General features: G+C 36.0%; 1 protein-coding gene across 1 annotated transcript in view; it reads left to right on the top strand.

Moving 5' to 3' along the window:
- Positions 1 to 17,727, top strand: part of LOC139980751 (SET and MYND domain-containing protein 4-like) — a 20,938-nt gene extending 3,211 nt beyond the window's left edge. The window contains exons 3-16 of the mRNA XM_071992653.1: positions 1,194 to 1,301; positions 1,725 to 1,848; positions 2,325 to 2,384; positions 3,200 to 3,366; positions 4,041 to 4,165; positions 6,904 to 7,009; positions 7,616 to 7,834; positions 8,042 to 8,331; positions 9,486 to 9,559; positions 11,345 to 11,571; positions 12,956 to 13,022; positions 14,646 to 14,759; positions 15,627 to 15,750; positions 16,025 to 17,727. Coding sequence (XP_071848754.1) covers positions 1,194 to 1,301; positions 1,725 to 1,848; positions 2,325 to 2,384; positions 3,200 to 3,366; positions 4,041 to 4,165; positions 6,904 to 7,009; positions 7,616 to 7,834; positions 8,042 to 8,331; positions 9,486 to 9,559; positions 11,345 to 11,571; positions 12,956 to 13,022; positions 14,646 to 14,759; positions 15,627 to 15,750; positions 16,025 to 16,151 — 1,932 coding nt within the window. The 3' untranslated portion in view covers positions 16,152 to 17,727. The remainder of the gene's footprint in view (positions 1 to 1,193; positions 1,302 to 1,724; positions 1,849 to 2,324; positions 2,385 to 3,199; positions 3,367 to 4,040; positions 4,166 to 6,903; positions 7,010 to 7,615; positions 7,835 to 8,041; positions 8,332 to 9,485; positions 9,560 to 11,344; positions 11,572 to 12,955; positions 13,023 to 14,645; positions 14,760 to 15,626; positions 15,751 to 16,024) is intronic.

Raw genomic sequence — 17,727 nt, 5'->3', positions numbered from 1 at the left:
GTGAAAAGTGGAAGCAGTGAGTGTGAGTACCGGTAAGCGCAACACAACTTCGTCTTAAGCCAATGACTTGCCTCATTTCAGCCAGAGAAATTGCAGGCTTGAGACCCATATTTTAGGGCTAGGTATTCGCAGCATAAAACACTCGGGAAGTGCCGTTTCCGGCCATCTGGGGATTTGAAAAACCCCAAATTTTCTTGTACGCTCCGCGCCAACCGATGGTGGCACTCTGCTTAGATAGTCTCCACACATTAGCCCCCCCAATAATTTTCCCGTTCCACCGCGCCTGCCCTCTCCTTATACCTCTTCCCTATGTATGACCAGCATTTGCATCAGGAAAAGTTGGGAGCTATGTATTATGATGTATTATTTCCATACATTTACAATATGTAGTCAAAATTAACAAAACTGAAATGACAAAGTTGCTCTGATTTGGTTGTAGGGGTTTAAGGGCTGGTAAAATGCAATAATAATTTAAGTTTTAACTAGTTTAAGGATGAACCAATCAGCATAAAGCATTGTATGAAACAATGATTGCATGCCATTTCCTTACAGTGTAAATGGTTATATTAACTCCTGCATACTTTAGCAGTAGACATGTACCTGTAGAACACATAATTGATATGTGGGCTTCATGTGACTCCTCAGGTAGGCACATGGTGAGCCAATCACCCAAAACAATTCTTGCGTTTGACAAAAGTAGTTATCTCATGTGAATATAATTTAGTAAGTAATAACAGTAAACAAGCAAACATAAATCAGAGATCTTATTGGGAATATTTTGGAAAAACCTGATAGAATTAATTTTCAGCTTCTTATCAGGTATCAACAGAAGGTTGTGAGTTTCCAAGTCATATTAAAACATAAAGCAATAGTGGATTTTTTCAAAGAAACATGAGGTTTATAGCAAGTTCCCACATGACATATCTATATGTAAGCACCAGGGGCAGTTACTCATTCCCTGGAGGGGTGCTATATAAAATCTACATTATAATTATTATCTTGAAAATGACTTGTTGTATGGACTGGAGCTAGTTTTGATATGTGTTCATTGTGGCCACTATTCAGTATTCTGATGGGGTGGCATTCAACTCTTAGAGGGTCACTTGACAAAACACTGGTTGATTTGACAATATAATGACCCATTCACTTCATATCACCATACCAGAAACTTATTATATCTTCTGTTCCCACAGGCTATACTTCATGCATCACAAACAACTGGATGCAATCAGTCCACTTCGCAACTGAGTCTAGCATTTGCGAACAGATCTGCTGCCCTCTATTACATTCAAAAATGGAAGGTAAGTGCACCTTGACATTGCTTTCAGATGTTACAGATGGATGTGGTTTTTTTTTCATTCAGATTTCGGCCTTCTCTCTAAGCATATTAGTAAACAGGTAGAACATGTACTATGCATGAGATCAAGCAGAAGGGAAATAAGATGAGAAGTTTTGATGAAATTCTGTGTGATATGCATTTTAAGTAATTAGGTTTACATTGACAAGGAAGTCTGTAGCAGCCTCTAATTGTTTGTTGCCATCAGGGACAGTGCTGGACAGATATCTTAATTTTGCAATAACATTTTCAATTTTTTTTACATTTTTTTTAAAGCTATATATAAATATATATATATTTATATATATATATATATATATATATATATATATATATTTATTAAAACAGCTTTAAAATAAATGTTTGCATGCACTGTTTCTGTGATTAGCTTGCAGTCGATGATGTGGACAGAGCTCTGAAGTATGGATACCCTCTACAACAGAAGTATAAAATACTGATACGTAAAGGAGAATGCCTCAGAAACCAAGGATGCATGCAGGATGCAACCATAGGTAAGGGTTGTGCCTTGTAGCACAGATTTAGCCACAAGGGTAAGCATCTGACCACTTTCTCAAATACTGAGGTAGGCAAAGGCACCCATTTGATATCACTACATCTCTCTACATATTACATACCTCGATAGGATGAACAATCTGCAGCTGATGTAACTGAAAATATTGCTGGCACTGTCAAATGATCTAGAGATGATGTACCATATCTGTTTACAGTATGGACATGTATGTTACAGACCACTGTCATATCTACCAACCCTTTAAGCATTCTGTATGTGTGTTCTCTGAAACGGTTACAAAGTATGGGGAGTTGTAGATGATGGAAAATCATGTGATATGAAAACACACATTTGTGGCAAGTTCCAGTAATGTTCGAAATACAAACACATTAGGCTTGTTATCTCTATCATGATGAAGAGACATCTGCTTAGAATATTCATGACCAGGTTCTCTTTTGTTTTTGTCTTTACCATCAGCTCTCAAATTAGCTTTGGATAGTCTGTCTGAATCAACTCTGACAACAGCTGAGATCAAAGGTTTGTAACAAGTCATTTGTCAAATTTGGAACAATAGCATAAGTATTGGTATTTCATAGGTAGTTACATGTGAGGAGCAGTGGCGGAGCGTCCATACAGTCAGAGGGGCGGATGCCCCCCCCTGACGGACTCAAATGGACTGCTGGCGCCCTTTTCAGCTTTTTACCACTTTTTACTTATTCGCGATTATTGACTTTTTTATTGCGCTCTCCAATACCTATTGACATTTGTCACATTTTGTTGGTGTAATTTTCTGACAAAATGGCGATGACACCTATTAATTCTTCGTTTATCTGCAAATTAGCAAGGCCCGGAAAGAATCATTTCCGGCGATCTATGGAGTATCTTTACTCAAAAAATTTCTGTATGCTCCGCGCCAACCTGTGGTGGCGCTCCGCTTAGATAGTGTCGAAAGCGCCCCCACAGACCATTCTCACCCCCTCCTGACCAATACCCCTAGCTCCGCCACTGGTGAGGAGGGAGGTGTGAGATGATGGTAAAAACCCCTCCACACTCCCTCCCTGCCCCATTTCTCCCGCCATTAACTAGTTTATTCTCCTCATATCCAGTTTTCATAGTCATACTGTTGAATATTTTGTCGAGAAAAAGGCACATTTAAACTATTGACAGAGTTCCTGCATAATTATAGCAACTTTGTATGAGATTAAATGTTGAACAGTTCTTTTTCACTCTTCGTATAAATCTTTCTCCTCTATTCCCCTTAAGTTGGAAATAATCATGTCCTGTGTGACTCTTCTGTCAAAATTTACAATGCATATCGTTTTTTATTTTAGAATGTTTTTTTTGCTCTGCAGTAAAATCAGAGAAAATAGCAAACCTGTTGCGAAGCTGTTCTTCAGAAAGTGTCAGGGAAGAAAAGGCGACTGCATCTTCGTGTGGCTTTGATCCGCATCCCAGCATAGCAAATGCATCTCGTCAGATTTCACTCCAGTATTCAACAGAGAAAGGGCGGTATCTGGTGGTGAGTATTTTCCTAATTAGTGACTTGTGGTGTGACAATTTTTTTCAGGTCTTATTGTATAGTGCCTTTAACAATGTTAACACTTTTTGATTTCCAATTTTTTCAATCAGTATTTTTGCCCATGGCGTATTAAAATTATAACCCCTTTTCTGTGTACAAATCATGTTTTACATCATTGCATTTGTAAAGCCACTTGCCCATTTTGCATATCTCTTTACTATTTTTGAAGTTGCCCAACAGGCTAACAATTTGCTCAATAGGTAAACTGTATTATAAGGTTTGAAAGAGTAAAGACAGTTTGGGGCTAGATTGCATCTGTTGAATCAGTTCTAGACAAAACTGTCCTTTAATCTTTCAAAATTGTCCATATCCTGTTTTGAATTATTGAACAAATTATTGCCTTTCATATTAGCCTTTACTTCCCCCACCCTTGTATCCTCATCTTACTCATTCTGTCCACTTGATTGGAATTTGTATTTCCACCTGGTTGACATTTATTTTCATAGCAAAAGGTGTCAAGAACAACGATCCCCCCAAAAGAAGGGGAAAAAAAACGAAAACAGAAGGAAACATTACATTTCAAATAATTTCTTCACCTCTTGAAGTAATTGTTTGCTGCTGTGCAAATTGCGATCGACAAATTTCTGTAAATATTTCTTCTTTTTTTTCTTTAGGCAGAAACTGTCATACAAGCTGGAGATGTGATAATTTCAGAGAAGCCATTTGCTGTCGTTCTTCTTCCCGATCACTATGACACTCACTGCCACTACTGTTGTGATAGAGCTTTGGCTCCTGTCATGTAATTATGATTATAGTTATTATTATTATTATTATTATTATTATTATTATTATGATTATGATTATCAATATTATTATTATTATTATTTTTATTACTAGTATTATTAGTAGTATTAATATTATTATTATTAATATTATTAGTAGTATTAATAGTATTATTATTATTATAATTATTATTATTATTATTATTATTATTATCATCATTATTATCATCATTATTATTATCATCATATATTTTTTATTATTATGAAGTTAACAGTAAGAGGAATAAGATGCTTTAGGTTTGTTGCTTCTCGTGTTGTGTTGTTTGATTCATTCCTGTCAGTTTAGATTAGTGAGCCGATCATGAATAGTTTAAAGACCAACTATGGAGACTTTTCGATGAACATAAAATTCCACCATTTTTCATGTATGTAATCCTTAACTGACTCCAATTACATTGCTGTAATTAACTTTACCAATTTCGGACGTTAAATAAGTGAAAAATGGGAAGAAAAGTCAGCTTCTATTTCAGACATTCCTGAAACATTCCTAAGACATCAGGTGACCATGTGACGTCAACGTTTGTATACCTCACTCACAACTATACTTTTAGTGTGTAAAGTCGTATACTTGAGCTGCCAAAAACATCAACGATATTACTCCTTTTTCCTCAAAATGCCACAATTCTGTGTTGTTGGAGGTTGCAGTTATACCTCATCCAACAAAAGCATCAGCTTTTTTAGATTTCCGAGTAAAAGAACCGACGTAAAACGCCGCAGACTTTGGATCAATTTTTTGAGATCCACACGGAAAGATTTTTCAGCACCCGGAGTATCTCATGCCCATGAGTCCACATGCATGACCCTGCTTCTGTGTATGCTGCAAATGTCTCATTCTGTGAAAATTATATACTGTCGATAGCTGTGTCGGACCATGGTCGGACATAGCTAATGTGAAATTGACCGTAAACACGCCCTGGACGTCCTTACATGTAACATTATATCACGCAATTGACAGTAATATATTTACTGTAAGAGATGACCGTATATATATACCGTGCCAAGGGTATAGCATTGTTAGTACATGTACGGTAGTTAGTTACAACTCTCGCCGGCGTTGGCTCACAGCATGTGTAAATAGCCATGTTAGGATATATCTATTTCATTTGTTGTATTCCAGTATCGTGAGTTCGTGATACATGTGTAATATTGTCCGTTCTGTTTATTCCGACATCTGCATGTTCCAAGGAGTTGAATAAAAACGGTAGTATGTAGCGATCGGACGTTTTATTTCGTTAGTGACTGTCTTGTGATTGTGGGATGTTACTGGTCGAGGCCTGTTTCAACTAGACCTAACTCTATGGAATTACACAGAGTCACGGTAGTTTTTCGCCCAGGATTGAACAAGAAACGTGGATTAGGATATTCACTGCTAAATTTGTTTATTGACAGGATACTTTTTCTGTGTTTGTACTTTTGGATATTAAAACGAGTAAGTACTACGTAAGTATATTGTACCGTACGGACCTATTGACGCTACGCTATGTAAAAGATGCCTCCATTTGAGTGGAAATTTTGCTAATAAAATAAGCAATTTAACTAAAATTTCTGCTTATAATTGTCTTAAAACTTGTTGTTAACCTTCATGTGTTCTTGTTTTAAGCTAACAGCTTTTCAAACGCTCGAAATTGAAAGTCAAAAACAGTACAATTGTTCGCTATCTGTGTACAAACAGTGCCTATATCAGCGTTTGATTTTCGCGGTATACCAACTTTGACGTCACACGGTGACCAGAGGCTCCTTTGGGTCAATCTCTGTTTTCAGACATTCCAGAGGTTCATGTCACGTGACTACCCAAAATGTCCATTTTCGTGGTCGTTTTTGATGGGTTATAGTAGGTTTTCGAAGATTATTTTTTACACATGTTGATTATGGGTATGTAAACTCCCAAATTAATGGAAAATCTCAACAAAAAAAATTGCCTCCATAGTTGGTCTTTAAATTCCAAGAATTGTAAAGTCTTTTGTGGGTAAATCACACAAGTGTGAATTGACTTAAGTTTTCATTTTTACATGCATTTTAAAAGTCCAACTCTCTTTGTCATTACCCTTCATTGGTAGTATTGCTTTCATCAGTTTATGGTTAGTAAATGTGCCAAAGTTTGCATCCATTGCTTCAATGTGATTACACACTAAAACAATTATCAAATTTTTCCAGTGAGTTTTTTTTCTTCAAAGAGCAGTCCTGAGTCCCTTCCACTAAAATCGAATAAGATGCTTTACTAGAGTCTGTGGCCTTAACTCGTGGAATCATTTTCAGTAACATTGAATTGCTACAGCGCATTTATCAGTACCTTCTATGCAATCGATGTTGGGTATGCCTCTTAGTGTATCCCTAGCAAAATTATTGATCCTGAATTAATTCTGCTATAGCATAGCAGAGTATTTCTTCATTTCTGGCCTCAGGTATCAGCAACCCTGTGATTTATACCTCTCAGAAGTCAACTGTATTTTTTCTAGAATATTGCTAGAATGTGTAATAAATGGTCACTTCATCAAGTATTGTACTACATCCTACATCAACCTCACATAGAAATTTTACTTACCTAATATAATAATAATCCTCAGTGCTTGTGGATAATTTGGAGGGTCAAATCCTCCATGAAAGTACCTTCAAAAACTGTTAGGAACTTCAGCATGCTGAAAATTTGAGATCAGGAACTGTTTGATGCTTTAAATTTCCTGTCCTTTCCTTAAAGGTGCAGCCATTGCATTCACGTACAGTACTGTTCTGAGGTTTGTAAAGACGCTGCCTGGGAGGATTATCATGAGGTGGAGTGCCCAATGTGGGAAGTACTTCAAGAGGTAACCAATCGTGTATCGGTAGAGAAAACACACTTTATTTGGGCATCGTGTCAAAATGATAAACTGCAACAGAAGTAAAAAGTCCCTGAGCTAATTTGAATCAATATCATGATATCAAACTATTGCAATTAACCCTGCAGAAGAGAAGTGCCAATTGTGTCATACTGCAGAGCACAAATGGTTATCTCTTATGCGGTGTGGCCGTACTGATGCTGTTGTCCCCCACAGCATCCAACTTTTAACAAAATGCCTTATTTTCGTTTGTTATAGGTATAAACAAATTTCACTGTTATACCACCTTGGATACCACATGACTCAACATCACCTCCACTCTCTTACCCTCCCCATCCCTACCATACCCACCCATACCACCCCCCCTCCCCCATGCCTTCCCTGTTCCATTTAAGAATTAGCATCTATACTTGAAATTGATGTTTCATGCTACAAAAAGTCTTTGAAAAAATAATCTGAACTAACAAAATTTTCTAGCAATATATCTACTTTGAGTAGTTTTATTCGATATGTGTTTTTTTTTCTTTTCTTCAAATGATACATTTATGTATTACTTAATAGTTTACCTTCCCTTCCCGTTTATGTTTCCAATAGATAGACTCTCTTGGCCATTTAGGTGTTAGAATTATTCTCAGTGCTGGCATTCACAAAGAAACAATGATATCATCCTTCTCTAAGAGCCTTCCAACAACATCCAATGGGATTCCTGGCTGCAGGGCTGATGGTATATACCAGGCTGACTATGGTGCAGTGTATTCATTACAGACTCACATAGACAATCAAACACAGGAAAATCTCTTCCAAGCCTCCATGGTAAGAATGGGACTGAAATTATCCTCTTGTATTCTGGTGAATATTTTGTTTTATTGCTTTCAATAATTCAATACCAATTGTTTGTTAGTTAGTGTTATTATTGTCATTGCTGCTTGTACTACTGTCAAAAAAGTTAACTTTCTACGTTTTCATATATTTTTTCCATATCGTTGTTTACAATCCCACATTTCGATTTATTCACAACAGACTGGACTATTATTATCCATTTGCATTCATATCAGGCTCGGAAAAGACAATTCTGTTCACTGGGATGCTTTATGTAACGACACGGAGGTTTGTGCACTAGCTGGCCTAATTAGCAGACACATCCTTCAACTTAGGTGTAACGTACATGCTATTACAGCAGTGCACCCACAAGGACACGCTGATGACCCAGGGAGGAAAGTAGAAACCACTGAGCAAGTGAGGGTAGCATCAGCTGTCTACCCAACAGTGTCACTGATGAACCATGGGTGTGATCCTAATGTGATTGCTAGGTATGTGTCTAAACCAACATTTCAGTGAACCATTGTTCAAATTTTATTCTTTGACCTTGCTAGTGCTAAATAATTCTTCTGTGATTTGATCTATTTTTATTTAGTTGTTGGTAGAAAATAATGTATTGGATAACAGACTTTTAGTGAGATTGTACACATACTCTTCTTCTTATTTTGTGGAATTGTACTAGAGACATGTTGGAAATCTAGTATCTATACTAGTGCATGTCTGATTAAGTACTTGTAGTCTTCTACTCATACTCTTACCAATGGGAATTTTACTGATATTCATACCAATGGAAATTATAGTAGGGGAATTATACTATACTCATACTTCTAGCAATGGGAATTCTACTCATACTCTTACCAATGGGAATTTTACTAGGGGAATTATACTCTACTCATACTTGTTCCAATGGGAATTATATTCTGCTCATACTTCTAGCAATAGAAATTCTACTCATACTGATACTAATGGAAATTCCACTCATATTCATACCAATGGTATTTCTACTCATACAAAAGGGGATTATACTCATACCAATGGGAATTCTACTCATTTCAAAGGGGGCTATACCCTACTCATTCTTATGCCATTGGGAATTCTACTCATACTCATACCCACGCTATTTTACTGGTACAACAAGTCTGAATCATAAGACATCTTACTACATGATGACATGCACCCATAATCACCTCTGTATTATTTTCACAGTGTTACAGTTACACCCATGATCACCTCTGTATTATTCACAGTGTTACAGTTACACCCATTATCACCTCTGTATTATTTTTACGGTGTTACAGTTACACCCATAACCAGAAAGCCACTGGTATATGTCATCCTCTCTCCTCACACAGTATCTAAATAAACTTCTCTTCAATATTCTCACCATTTGAAACGAAAGAGGACATGCCCGGTAGTCAAATAATTGTGGTCTAATGTAAATAGCTTTTGCAGGCATTTAAGAGGAAAGGATTAGAGCAGCATAAAACTTGTGTCAGGAACAACAAACATCATACAAAATACCTGCCAATACTGGTACTCTGTGTTTTCATTCTGGAACAATTTCCAGATGTCTTCTCAATCAATCTTAGCATTTTACTTTTATAAAACATTTATTGCTTCACATCTCACATTTCTTTGTGTGTAGTTTCAATGGAAGTGATGTCACTATAAGAGCTACCAGAAATATCAAGAATGGAGAAGAAATTTGTCATAGCTATGGTAAGTCTTTGATAGAAGAAGAGATTGTCCCCTCCCCCTTTGTCACCCTCCATCTCCCCCTTCCCCCCTCCCCCAATGATTGAAGATCTGTGTTTATATCCAATGTGTATGTGCAAACGTAAGATCAAAGATTTAGAGACAAATGTTTACTTTTCATTCAAATATCTTGAAGTTAAATGTTTGCAGACATTGTGAGGAAAACAAGTTACTGGATGAAAGTCAGGGAGATACCTCATTCATTGGTGATAGCATTTGTCTTCTGATACACAAGTATCGTACTTTAGGAACTGTGATTATCATAATGTTTGACATATTATCGGAAAGAAAAAATGCTGAATGACAAATCAATTGTTTCTACCCGAAAAAAAACATTTTATGGACTGTCACAAGATAAAACACAGTTCCACAACTGATTTAGTAAGAACAAACTTTGGTCATAGCTCAAAAGTGACACTTCGTAATCAGTTATTTCTCCCCGGAAAACATTCTATGGACTGTCATGAGATAAAACACTCCAAAACTGACTTATTAAGAACAAACGTTGGTCTTAGCTCAGAAGTGACATTTCTCAACAATTAAAGAAGAGATCTTATATAACGTGTGCTGCACTCTGTAATGGCCTGGATAAAGTCCTTCAGGTGAGAGTTTAGCTTACTTCAATTTTAATGACTTCCCTTTCATTTTGCTGGCAATTTTTCCACCAAAATTGTTCACACTCTGTTAAGTTCTTGGCATGTACCCTCATCCAGCGAATTTGTGCAAGAGGCTTTTGAAAGGGATTAGTGAGTACACTGTCACACTTACGAGGTAGATCAAATATATTCCTATCCCAAGTTTGTCCTCTGACACCTTGGACTGCTCAAGGAAAGTAAATTTAAGTGGGCTGTTATTATAGAAGCATTGTTGTAAATGTTTGTGAATCTTGCTTATATCTTATATATATGTTTTTATTCATTTGTTCTGAAATCCTATTACTTTTGAAAAAGCAAAAATTTCTTACAAAATGGGCTAAAAGATGGGAGCAAATGTTGGCAGCACTATCTGACAACTATTCAATTCTACTACTTGAAAATCCATTTAAGACACCTTTCAAATCTTTAAAAAAAGCAAAGTGTTGGACAGGTTTTTCTTGGCAATAAATGATAAACACCATACCTCTCACATCATGTATGCCTACAACAGGACTCTTGAATCTCAGTGATATTGTGCAGTGAATGTATGGAGAAATCTGAAGAAAGAGAAGTAATAAGAATGTCCTGGAAAAACAGATATTGCCAAATTCTGATATTGACAATTTTGGCATTACACTACATTATGAGTAAGAAAGTTCATGAAATCATTTAAACAGCAATTATTCTGTAGAAGTATTTTCAAGTTAAGCTTTAATTAACATTTGATATATTATATTTAATTTTGATAGTATCCAACACTTTGTAGTTTCAAGTGATACTCATTTCAGTGGAGTATTAATGATAAATGTCTATGTTTACAGCATTTTCTTATGGTATTTTCACACTATACTTTGAAGAATTTCCCTTCCCATATCTTTGTCTTCTGTGTAGGTTGTTTTAATAAGGTCTTCTCTTGTGAATCAAAAGTGAACTAATGGACTCGAAAAGTGTACTACCAAATATTCTTGAATTGAAAATCTTTATTTCCTCTCGAGAGACAAATCCTTAATTTTCCTTGAAAAGCAAAATGTGGAAAAGTTGCTAGTGATGATGCTCTATTGCTATGATTTTATTGTCCTCTCTTTAGTAATATATTTTCTTTTTTCTTCTCTAGGACCTCACAAGAACCACATGCCAGTTGCAGAGAGACTGAGAAAGTTGAAAGAGCAGTACTTTTTTGACTGTACTTGCAGTGCTTGTCACATGACTGAGAAAGAACCATCTGATTGGTCAATGTTCAAATGCTCCAATTGTGATCAACCTGCAACGTTATTAGATTCAGATCTAGTATGTACAAACCAACAATGCTTGCATAAGGAAAGTGCAAAAGAGAAACTAATGGTGAGGGGTTTTGTTGATTTTTTGTAGGTCGTCAGGATCTAGCCTGGTCAGTTGTAACTTCCTTCATGGATTTCTTGTTTGAAATTATTTTTAGGAAATTTCATAATAATACACTTCATTCTGATTGGCCATTCAAGTTTTATATCTGAAAAATATATAATCTTTTAAAAAAAATTGAATACAGCTTTAATTAATGTCTGTGTTAATTAATTAAAAAATTTGGAAAGAGTCAATTAATTTACATTAAGATAAGGAAGAAAGCTTTGTAGCTCAAACAGTCTCCCGCAAAATTCTTTAGTAGAGGATAAACTCACTAAGGATCTCCTTGAAGTTCCCAATTTGTGACGACTGAGATTGTAAAGTTTTCAGAGGAATTTTAAGGACCTCATTTGCAGTTGAGGAATTTTTGTTCAAGAAAACCAGCACATTCCTGTTTGTTTATTTTAATGAGCTTGAGTGAAGGTTGATGGGTTATCTGTAGGTCTGAATGGTACTAGAGACACCCTTGAGAAGATCATCGTAAACTAAAGTGTAAATTTTCGACTTCTGGTTTGTATTTTTCATCGAGATCTATTTGCAAAGTTGTGTCTGTGAGGTATTCGGTTTGTTATTAAACTCTCGGCGTATGATTGGATGCAGTGGTACAAGTTAATGCTGTTATAGTGGAAGCTCTGTTTATTTAGTGTCGTGCAGCTGAATTTAAACAACTCTGGTGTGAAATGATAAAAATCAGTAAATACATGATTATTTCAAGTTAGAAAAAGAGAAGGAAAAAAGAGAAATGTGTCCCTTTGTTTGAAATATAATGGACTGCTCATATACTTTGCACAGTTGTCGTTACAGTGTCGTTAGGTAACTTCCATTCATGTTATGCATCACATTCATGTCAGGGGCGTCGGAAGCTATTTGGGAATGGTACGGCGGATCAGAGTGTGGCCATCTATCATAATTATCGGGGGGTCGTTTGGTAGGTCAAACTACGCTACGCGCCACCATGGTTGGCACGTAGCGTACTGGAGAAAATTTTGAAAAAATGCCTCCCAGATTGCAGGAAATGGCACTTCCCGAGCTTGAAAACAAGACCCCTGCCATGCCAGAGTAGTCACATTTAGCCTACTTGCAGTCATCATTATTGAAAATTATTGAAAAATATACCTCCCAGATTCATCTTGGTTCTTTATTTTTTGCCATTTTCTTTTCCTTAGTCCTACTTTTTTTTTTTTTTGCGCCGTGAATATTGGTCCGGCGTTTGCCGGACCTGCCGTACCGGCTCCGACGCCCCTGCATGTTCACTGTATTTATTAAGTATTGTCAGTTCACATAAAGCAGCTGGATTCTATCCATTTGGTGGCATTTATTTTATTTTTTGGGTCCTCATATACAGCTGAAAGAGAAAGCAGACAATCTTTTCCAAGAGGGTGTTCGTTGTTGTGACAAGGAAGATGTAGAGAGTAAGTTGAAACTAGCAACATATAATCAAAAAAGATACTTCAGTTTTGTTGATAAATGTGGAATTATGGTATTTTTTATTTTTTTTAACAGTATTAGACATAATAAAATTATGATAGGTGAAATGAAGACACGTTCAAGATTTTTGGACCTAGTGAGCATGCAGCAGTGAATAATTTATTATTCCATACAATATTTCATCAGTAATATCACGCACATCATTTTAATTTTAATTTTAATATAAATCATAAGTATAAAAGCACGTCTGAAATGTTAAAGAGATTGTGACCTGGCCTTCACTATTCAAACTGAAAAGATAAGTAGTTAAGCTAATGAGCTTATAACTGTTGTATGTTTTTAATTTGAATAGTATCGAAAAAGTGCTCAAAAACCAATTCAAAGTTCTGCTAAGATATCTCACGAAACCCTTTTTAAATGCTGGCTGAGCAATTCTGAGCTAGAACAGCGATGTGAAGAATAATGCACCTATTACTTTTCGGGGATTAAAACGCTGGAGTACTGTGTTACTTAAGTGATAGAATCTGCGAAAAACTTTGACAAAAATGACTGTACTTGTTTTGCTAGGAGTTTCCTCCATATGATTCCATGAGGTAGTGTGGAAACCACTTGATAAATCAGTAATACTCTCCAGGTGCCTCAACATCTGAGACCATTTACAATGTTAAAGTTAATTCTGTACTTACTGATGTATTAAAATATTTCATGAATGTTCTCTTCTGTACCAGAATCTCTAAACTTCCGATTTCAAGCAGTTAAATGCTCTTAGAGTTTCAAACGCGTTTTAGAGTCAAATGTGGAATTGGTAAAAAAGAAAAAGAACAATGCCCAAACTTGTCCGACCTTTGACCTCGGTCCCATCTGCAGCTAACCCTCTTGGTTTTTCTCATCCCCTAGAGAATGATTTCATAGATAGATGGTAAAACAAATGTGTAACTAATTTAAGAAATTTGCATATAATAAACAAATCAGTCTTTGATGATGTTTCACTTCTGACACCGTTGAACAGGTGGTGTTTTCTTTACACTAGTATGTCACTCAGTATCACAAATGTTGTAATAAATTAAGGGAAAATGTTTTTCATTTCTAAAAATATCGTGCAAAAGTTGCAAGATTATCGTTAAGGGTCAAAGTTATATTCTGGTGCACTTTTAGAGATGGTTGTTACCTTGACCTGGTTTTTAGAGTCATTTTGAAATGATTCAAATCTCATTTTTAGGTGATAACCCCATGTGACCTTGCATCCCCCCCCCCACTTGCTTTCATTTAGAGCCGGGCCTCATTAAGTATCTCATTGGCCAGATCAGTCCTGTAGTAGATTTCAATCGATCCCACAAAAAAATATATTGGCCCACAGTGTTACACTAATCATGCATGTGGGTTGTAAAAAAAAATCTTTCTATTACCTGTCATTAGTGGTGATTGGGGGTAATACTTCCAACCTGCTAAGCTTCAACTTGGGTTTAGGGGTTTTCTGTAGTAACTTGGCATCATGTGTGCTTTCAGTAAAATGTCAAGACCTCAGTGTTGTATGATCTTCACATGCTATTTCAGTCATTGACTTCAGACAGATGGAAATGGTTAATTTTTTGTTTCTTCTTTGATAGAATCTTTGCAGCTGCTCCAGCAGTCATTGCATATTCATGAGATGGTTTTATTCAAACACCACAGAACCATCGCAGAAGTGAGAGACTGCATAGCTAGATGTTATGCTCTTCAAGGTATAAATTTAATCAATAATGCATTATTTAAATAATAATTTTATAGTAAACCTAAATAAGGAAACAATCACACAATTACTAAATAAGGAAACAATCACATAATTTGTATTATCCGATTCTGCCCCTCAGAATTTCAAAAAGAGGTTTTAGAAGAAGAAAAGTGTTGTCATTGACATTGAATGTAATGTTTGGTTAGGATAATTCTTGAGCAAAATCTGGATTACAGTAACTTTTTTTATTTCCTTCCAGATTACAGTCATTGTTTAACCTGTGCAAAAATAATTCTTGTCAGGGTGATTTAATTAAGCTCTAGACAACTGTAGCCTACCTCTGCGAGGTAGACCTTTTGTAATTAAATTAGTGAACACTTGTATTAAAATCAAGTAACCCATTTTCACCAATAAATTATAAGCCTAGCATAGGCAATAATTTTATCGTCCAAATCTTGAGTAGCAGTTTTGAAGTGTCTGTAGTTTGTCTCTTATAAAATGATGTGGTTCTTGTGTAAGAAAAACTGCTATACACCTTTGCACTTGTCCAGCAAATTGACCATTTTGTGTAGCATTTTGAGATGTGATGCTGGATAAATTATTACCTGTACGCTATGTGTAGCAGTAGGACCTAAGCTACACGAAAACTGACGTGGCTAGGCTAAGCTACCTAAGCTACACAATTACTTACCAGCCAGCCTAGCAATGTAAGTTAATGTAGTAGCTTAGGTCCTGCTGTTACATATGTACCTCCAACATTATACACACTAGGTCTTGTCAGTATGCATGTATGTAAATATGTAATTTTCCGTATCACTATATATATAGTTCTCTATTGTTTACAATAATATTTTTGTATTTTCTCTGAATCACTAAGGTGATTTTATCCAGTCAGCTGAGCACCTGGAAGTAAGCATAAAGATTATAACAGAAATCTATGGAAGAGAAAGCATTGAACACGCTCAGGAACTTCAGAAACTCACTCAGATTCTGTTTAATGGGTAAGTGAACTAAAGCAGAACCCCCACTCCCCTGACACTTACATCAAACAAGAAAGCAACATGATGATGACATCTTTAAGAAAATCTGATTCATCCTGACAGAAATTTAAAGTTCGCTGAGTCCCCAGTGAGATACATTTCAGGAAGGGATAATTGTATGAAACATTTTCGTTATAATCTCTCTGAACTCCATCTCGTTTACACTAGTGGATTATTCTCAACTTTTTTAAATTTAATCACAACTTTTATATCTCTTGTTTTCCTATTTACACAGAAAACAGATCAAGAAAGCTAAGAGGGCTATCACCCAAGCACTTCCTCTTCTTTCCCGTTACTACGGCAACCAACATGAATCAGTTCAGGAGTTGTTGGAGATGCAAGCCTGTTTGTTGTCCTTGTGATTTTGTTAGTCTTCATCAGATGTTCAGTATTGAACACAGTACTAAAATACTGAATATTATCAACTTTGGTGACAAGACAATTCAAGGATGAATTTAGATGATTTGCCAGGCCAGAATCTTTAAACAATGTTGCAGCCTTCTAGGGATTTCAATTACACCAATTCTGATATATATTTTTTTCATGTATGTACCTAAAGCTAAATATGAAAAAGAAAATTATGTTACAGAAATTGACATTGCAGTGACAAGCTATGGAACTGCTGGTGGAGAAGACCAAATCATGTTCTGCAGATTTTAATTTCATTACCTCTGACAATATTTTGTATATTTCTCCTCAACAATGAGAAATACCATCTTTAAACTGAATGTCATTATGGTTGAGTAGCAAAAAGGCAAATGATTATGTATAAAGAAGAGCAATAAATATAGAAACACTGCAGAGGAGGGAAAGAAGATAGAAGCAGAAGGGAACCTTCCTGTTGCTCCTCCCACCATCTGTTACCCCCATCCTGTATTAGGATGAGTTAAATGCCTAATAGTAATAATGTTACTGAAGAAGTGCAAAGATCTGCCCTGATAGAATGGACAACATAGTCTTTCACATTGCATTGTGTTTATAAAAGGTGTCAAGCACAAATTTATTCAAAACATTGCTGGCAAATTTATGCTTTGCAGATGATAGTCGTTTTAGTTGAAATCTATTGCAAGGAAAATTTATCGAAATGCCCCCCACCACTCCCCTCTTTTGAATTTGTGTATATAATATTGTCCAAAACAAGGTACATATTGGAAAATTTAGCATGAGGGCATTCCTTATTTTGTATCGGCGTTTTCTCATACACCTCCATATTTCGGTAGTAATATTGGTATCTACCGCTAGTCATCTCATAGGAGCTCTCAGCGAACACATCTTGGATCTGCCCCCCCCCCCCCACACAGTGCCCATCTTTGACATAGAGAACTGCTTGAAGCCACTCAACCTACCGCCATGGAACGTCTAGGTCTGGCAGTAGAACAATAAACGATAGATTCTGTGTCACTCTTACTTTAAAGTAGTGTTGTACACTTGATCAGCAGTTTTGTCCAACCCTACCGAGAGTCGTTGAAAATAGGACTGCCATGGATCAAACTAAGACACGTTTCTACTTTAAAAAGAATGTTGTAATGAATGAAGAGTAATCAATGATTTCATTTCAGTTCTCGACATGTCACCAGGACACTTTACATAATAGTATTAATCCTATTAAAAAAATTAATTAAAAATAGGAGCACATCGGAGAAAATTTCAAAATGATAAGAAAACTTTCCACCTTTACTATTATATGAAAAGAAAGTTAAGTAGGTGAAACGAATTACCAACATTTTTCTTATGGGATATCAGTATGAAATAGCATCTTGAGAAATTATCGAAACTATAACCCAAAATGTTCCCTTTAAGTTCTATATTTTATTTTATAGTAAGCTGAATAATGTTTCTTCAGCTTATTTGGAATTTAGTCGCACATGTTGATTCTATCTCCCTGGCCAATGGATGCTTCACCTCTTCGTGTTTGTAATAAATTTCAGGAGCAGAGCA

Source organism: Apostichopus japonicus, chromosome 15 (assembly GCF_037975245.1).
Source record: "Apostichopus japonicus isolate 1M-3 chromosome 15, ASM3797524v1, whole genome shotgun sequence".
In the NCBI taxonomy this organism is placed as follows: Eukaryota; Metazoa; Echinodermata; class Holothuroidea; order Aspidochirotida; family Stichopodidae; genus Apostichopus; species Apostichopus japonicus.
This window is presented reverse-complemented; position numbering and strand designations above follow the sequence as displayed.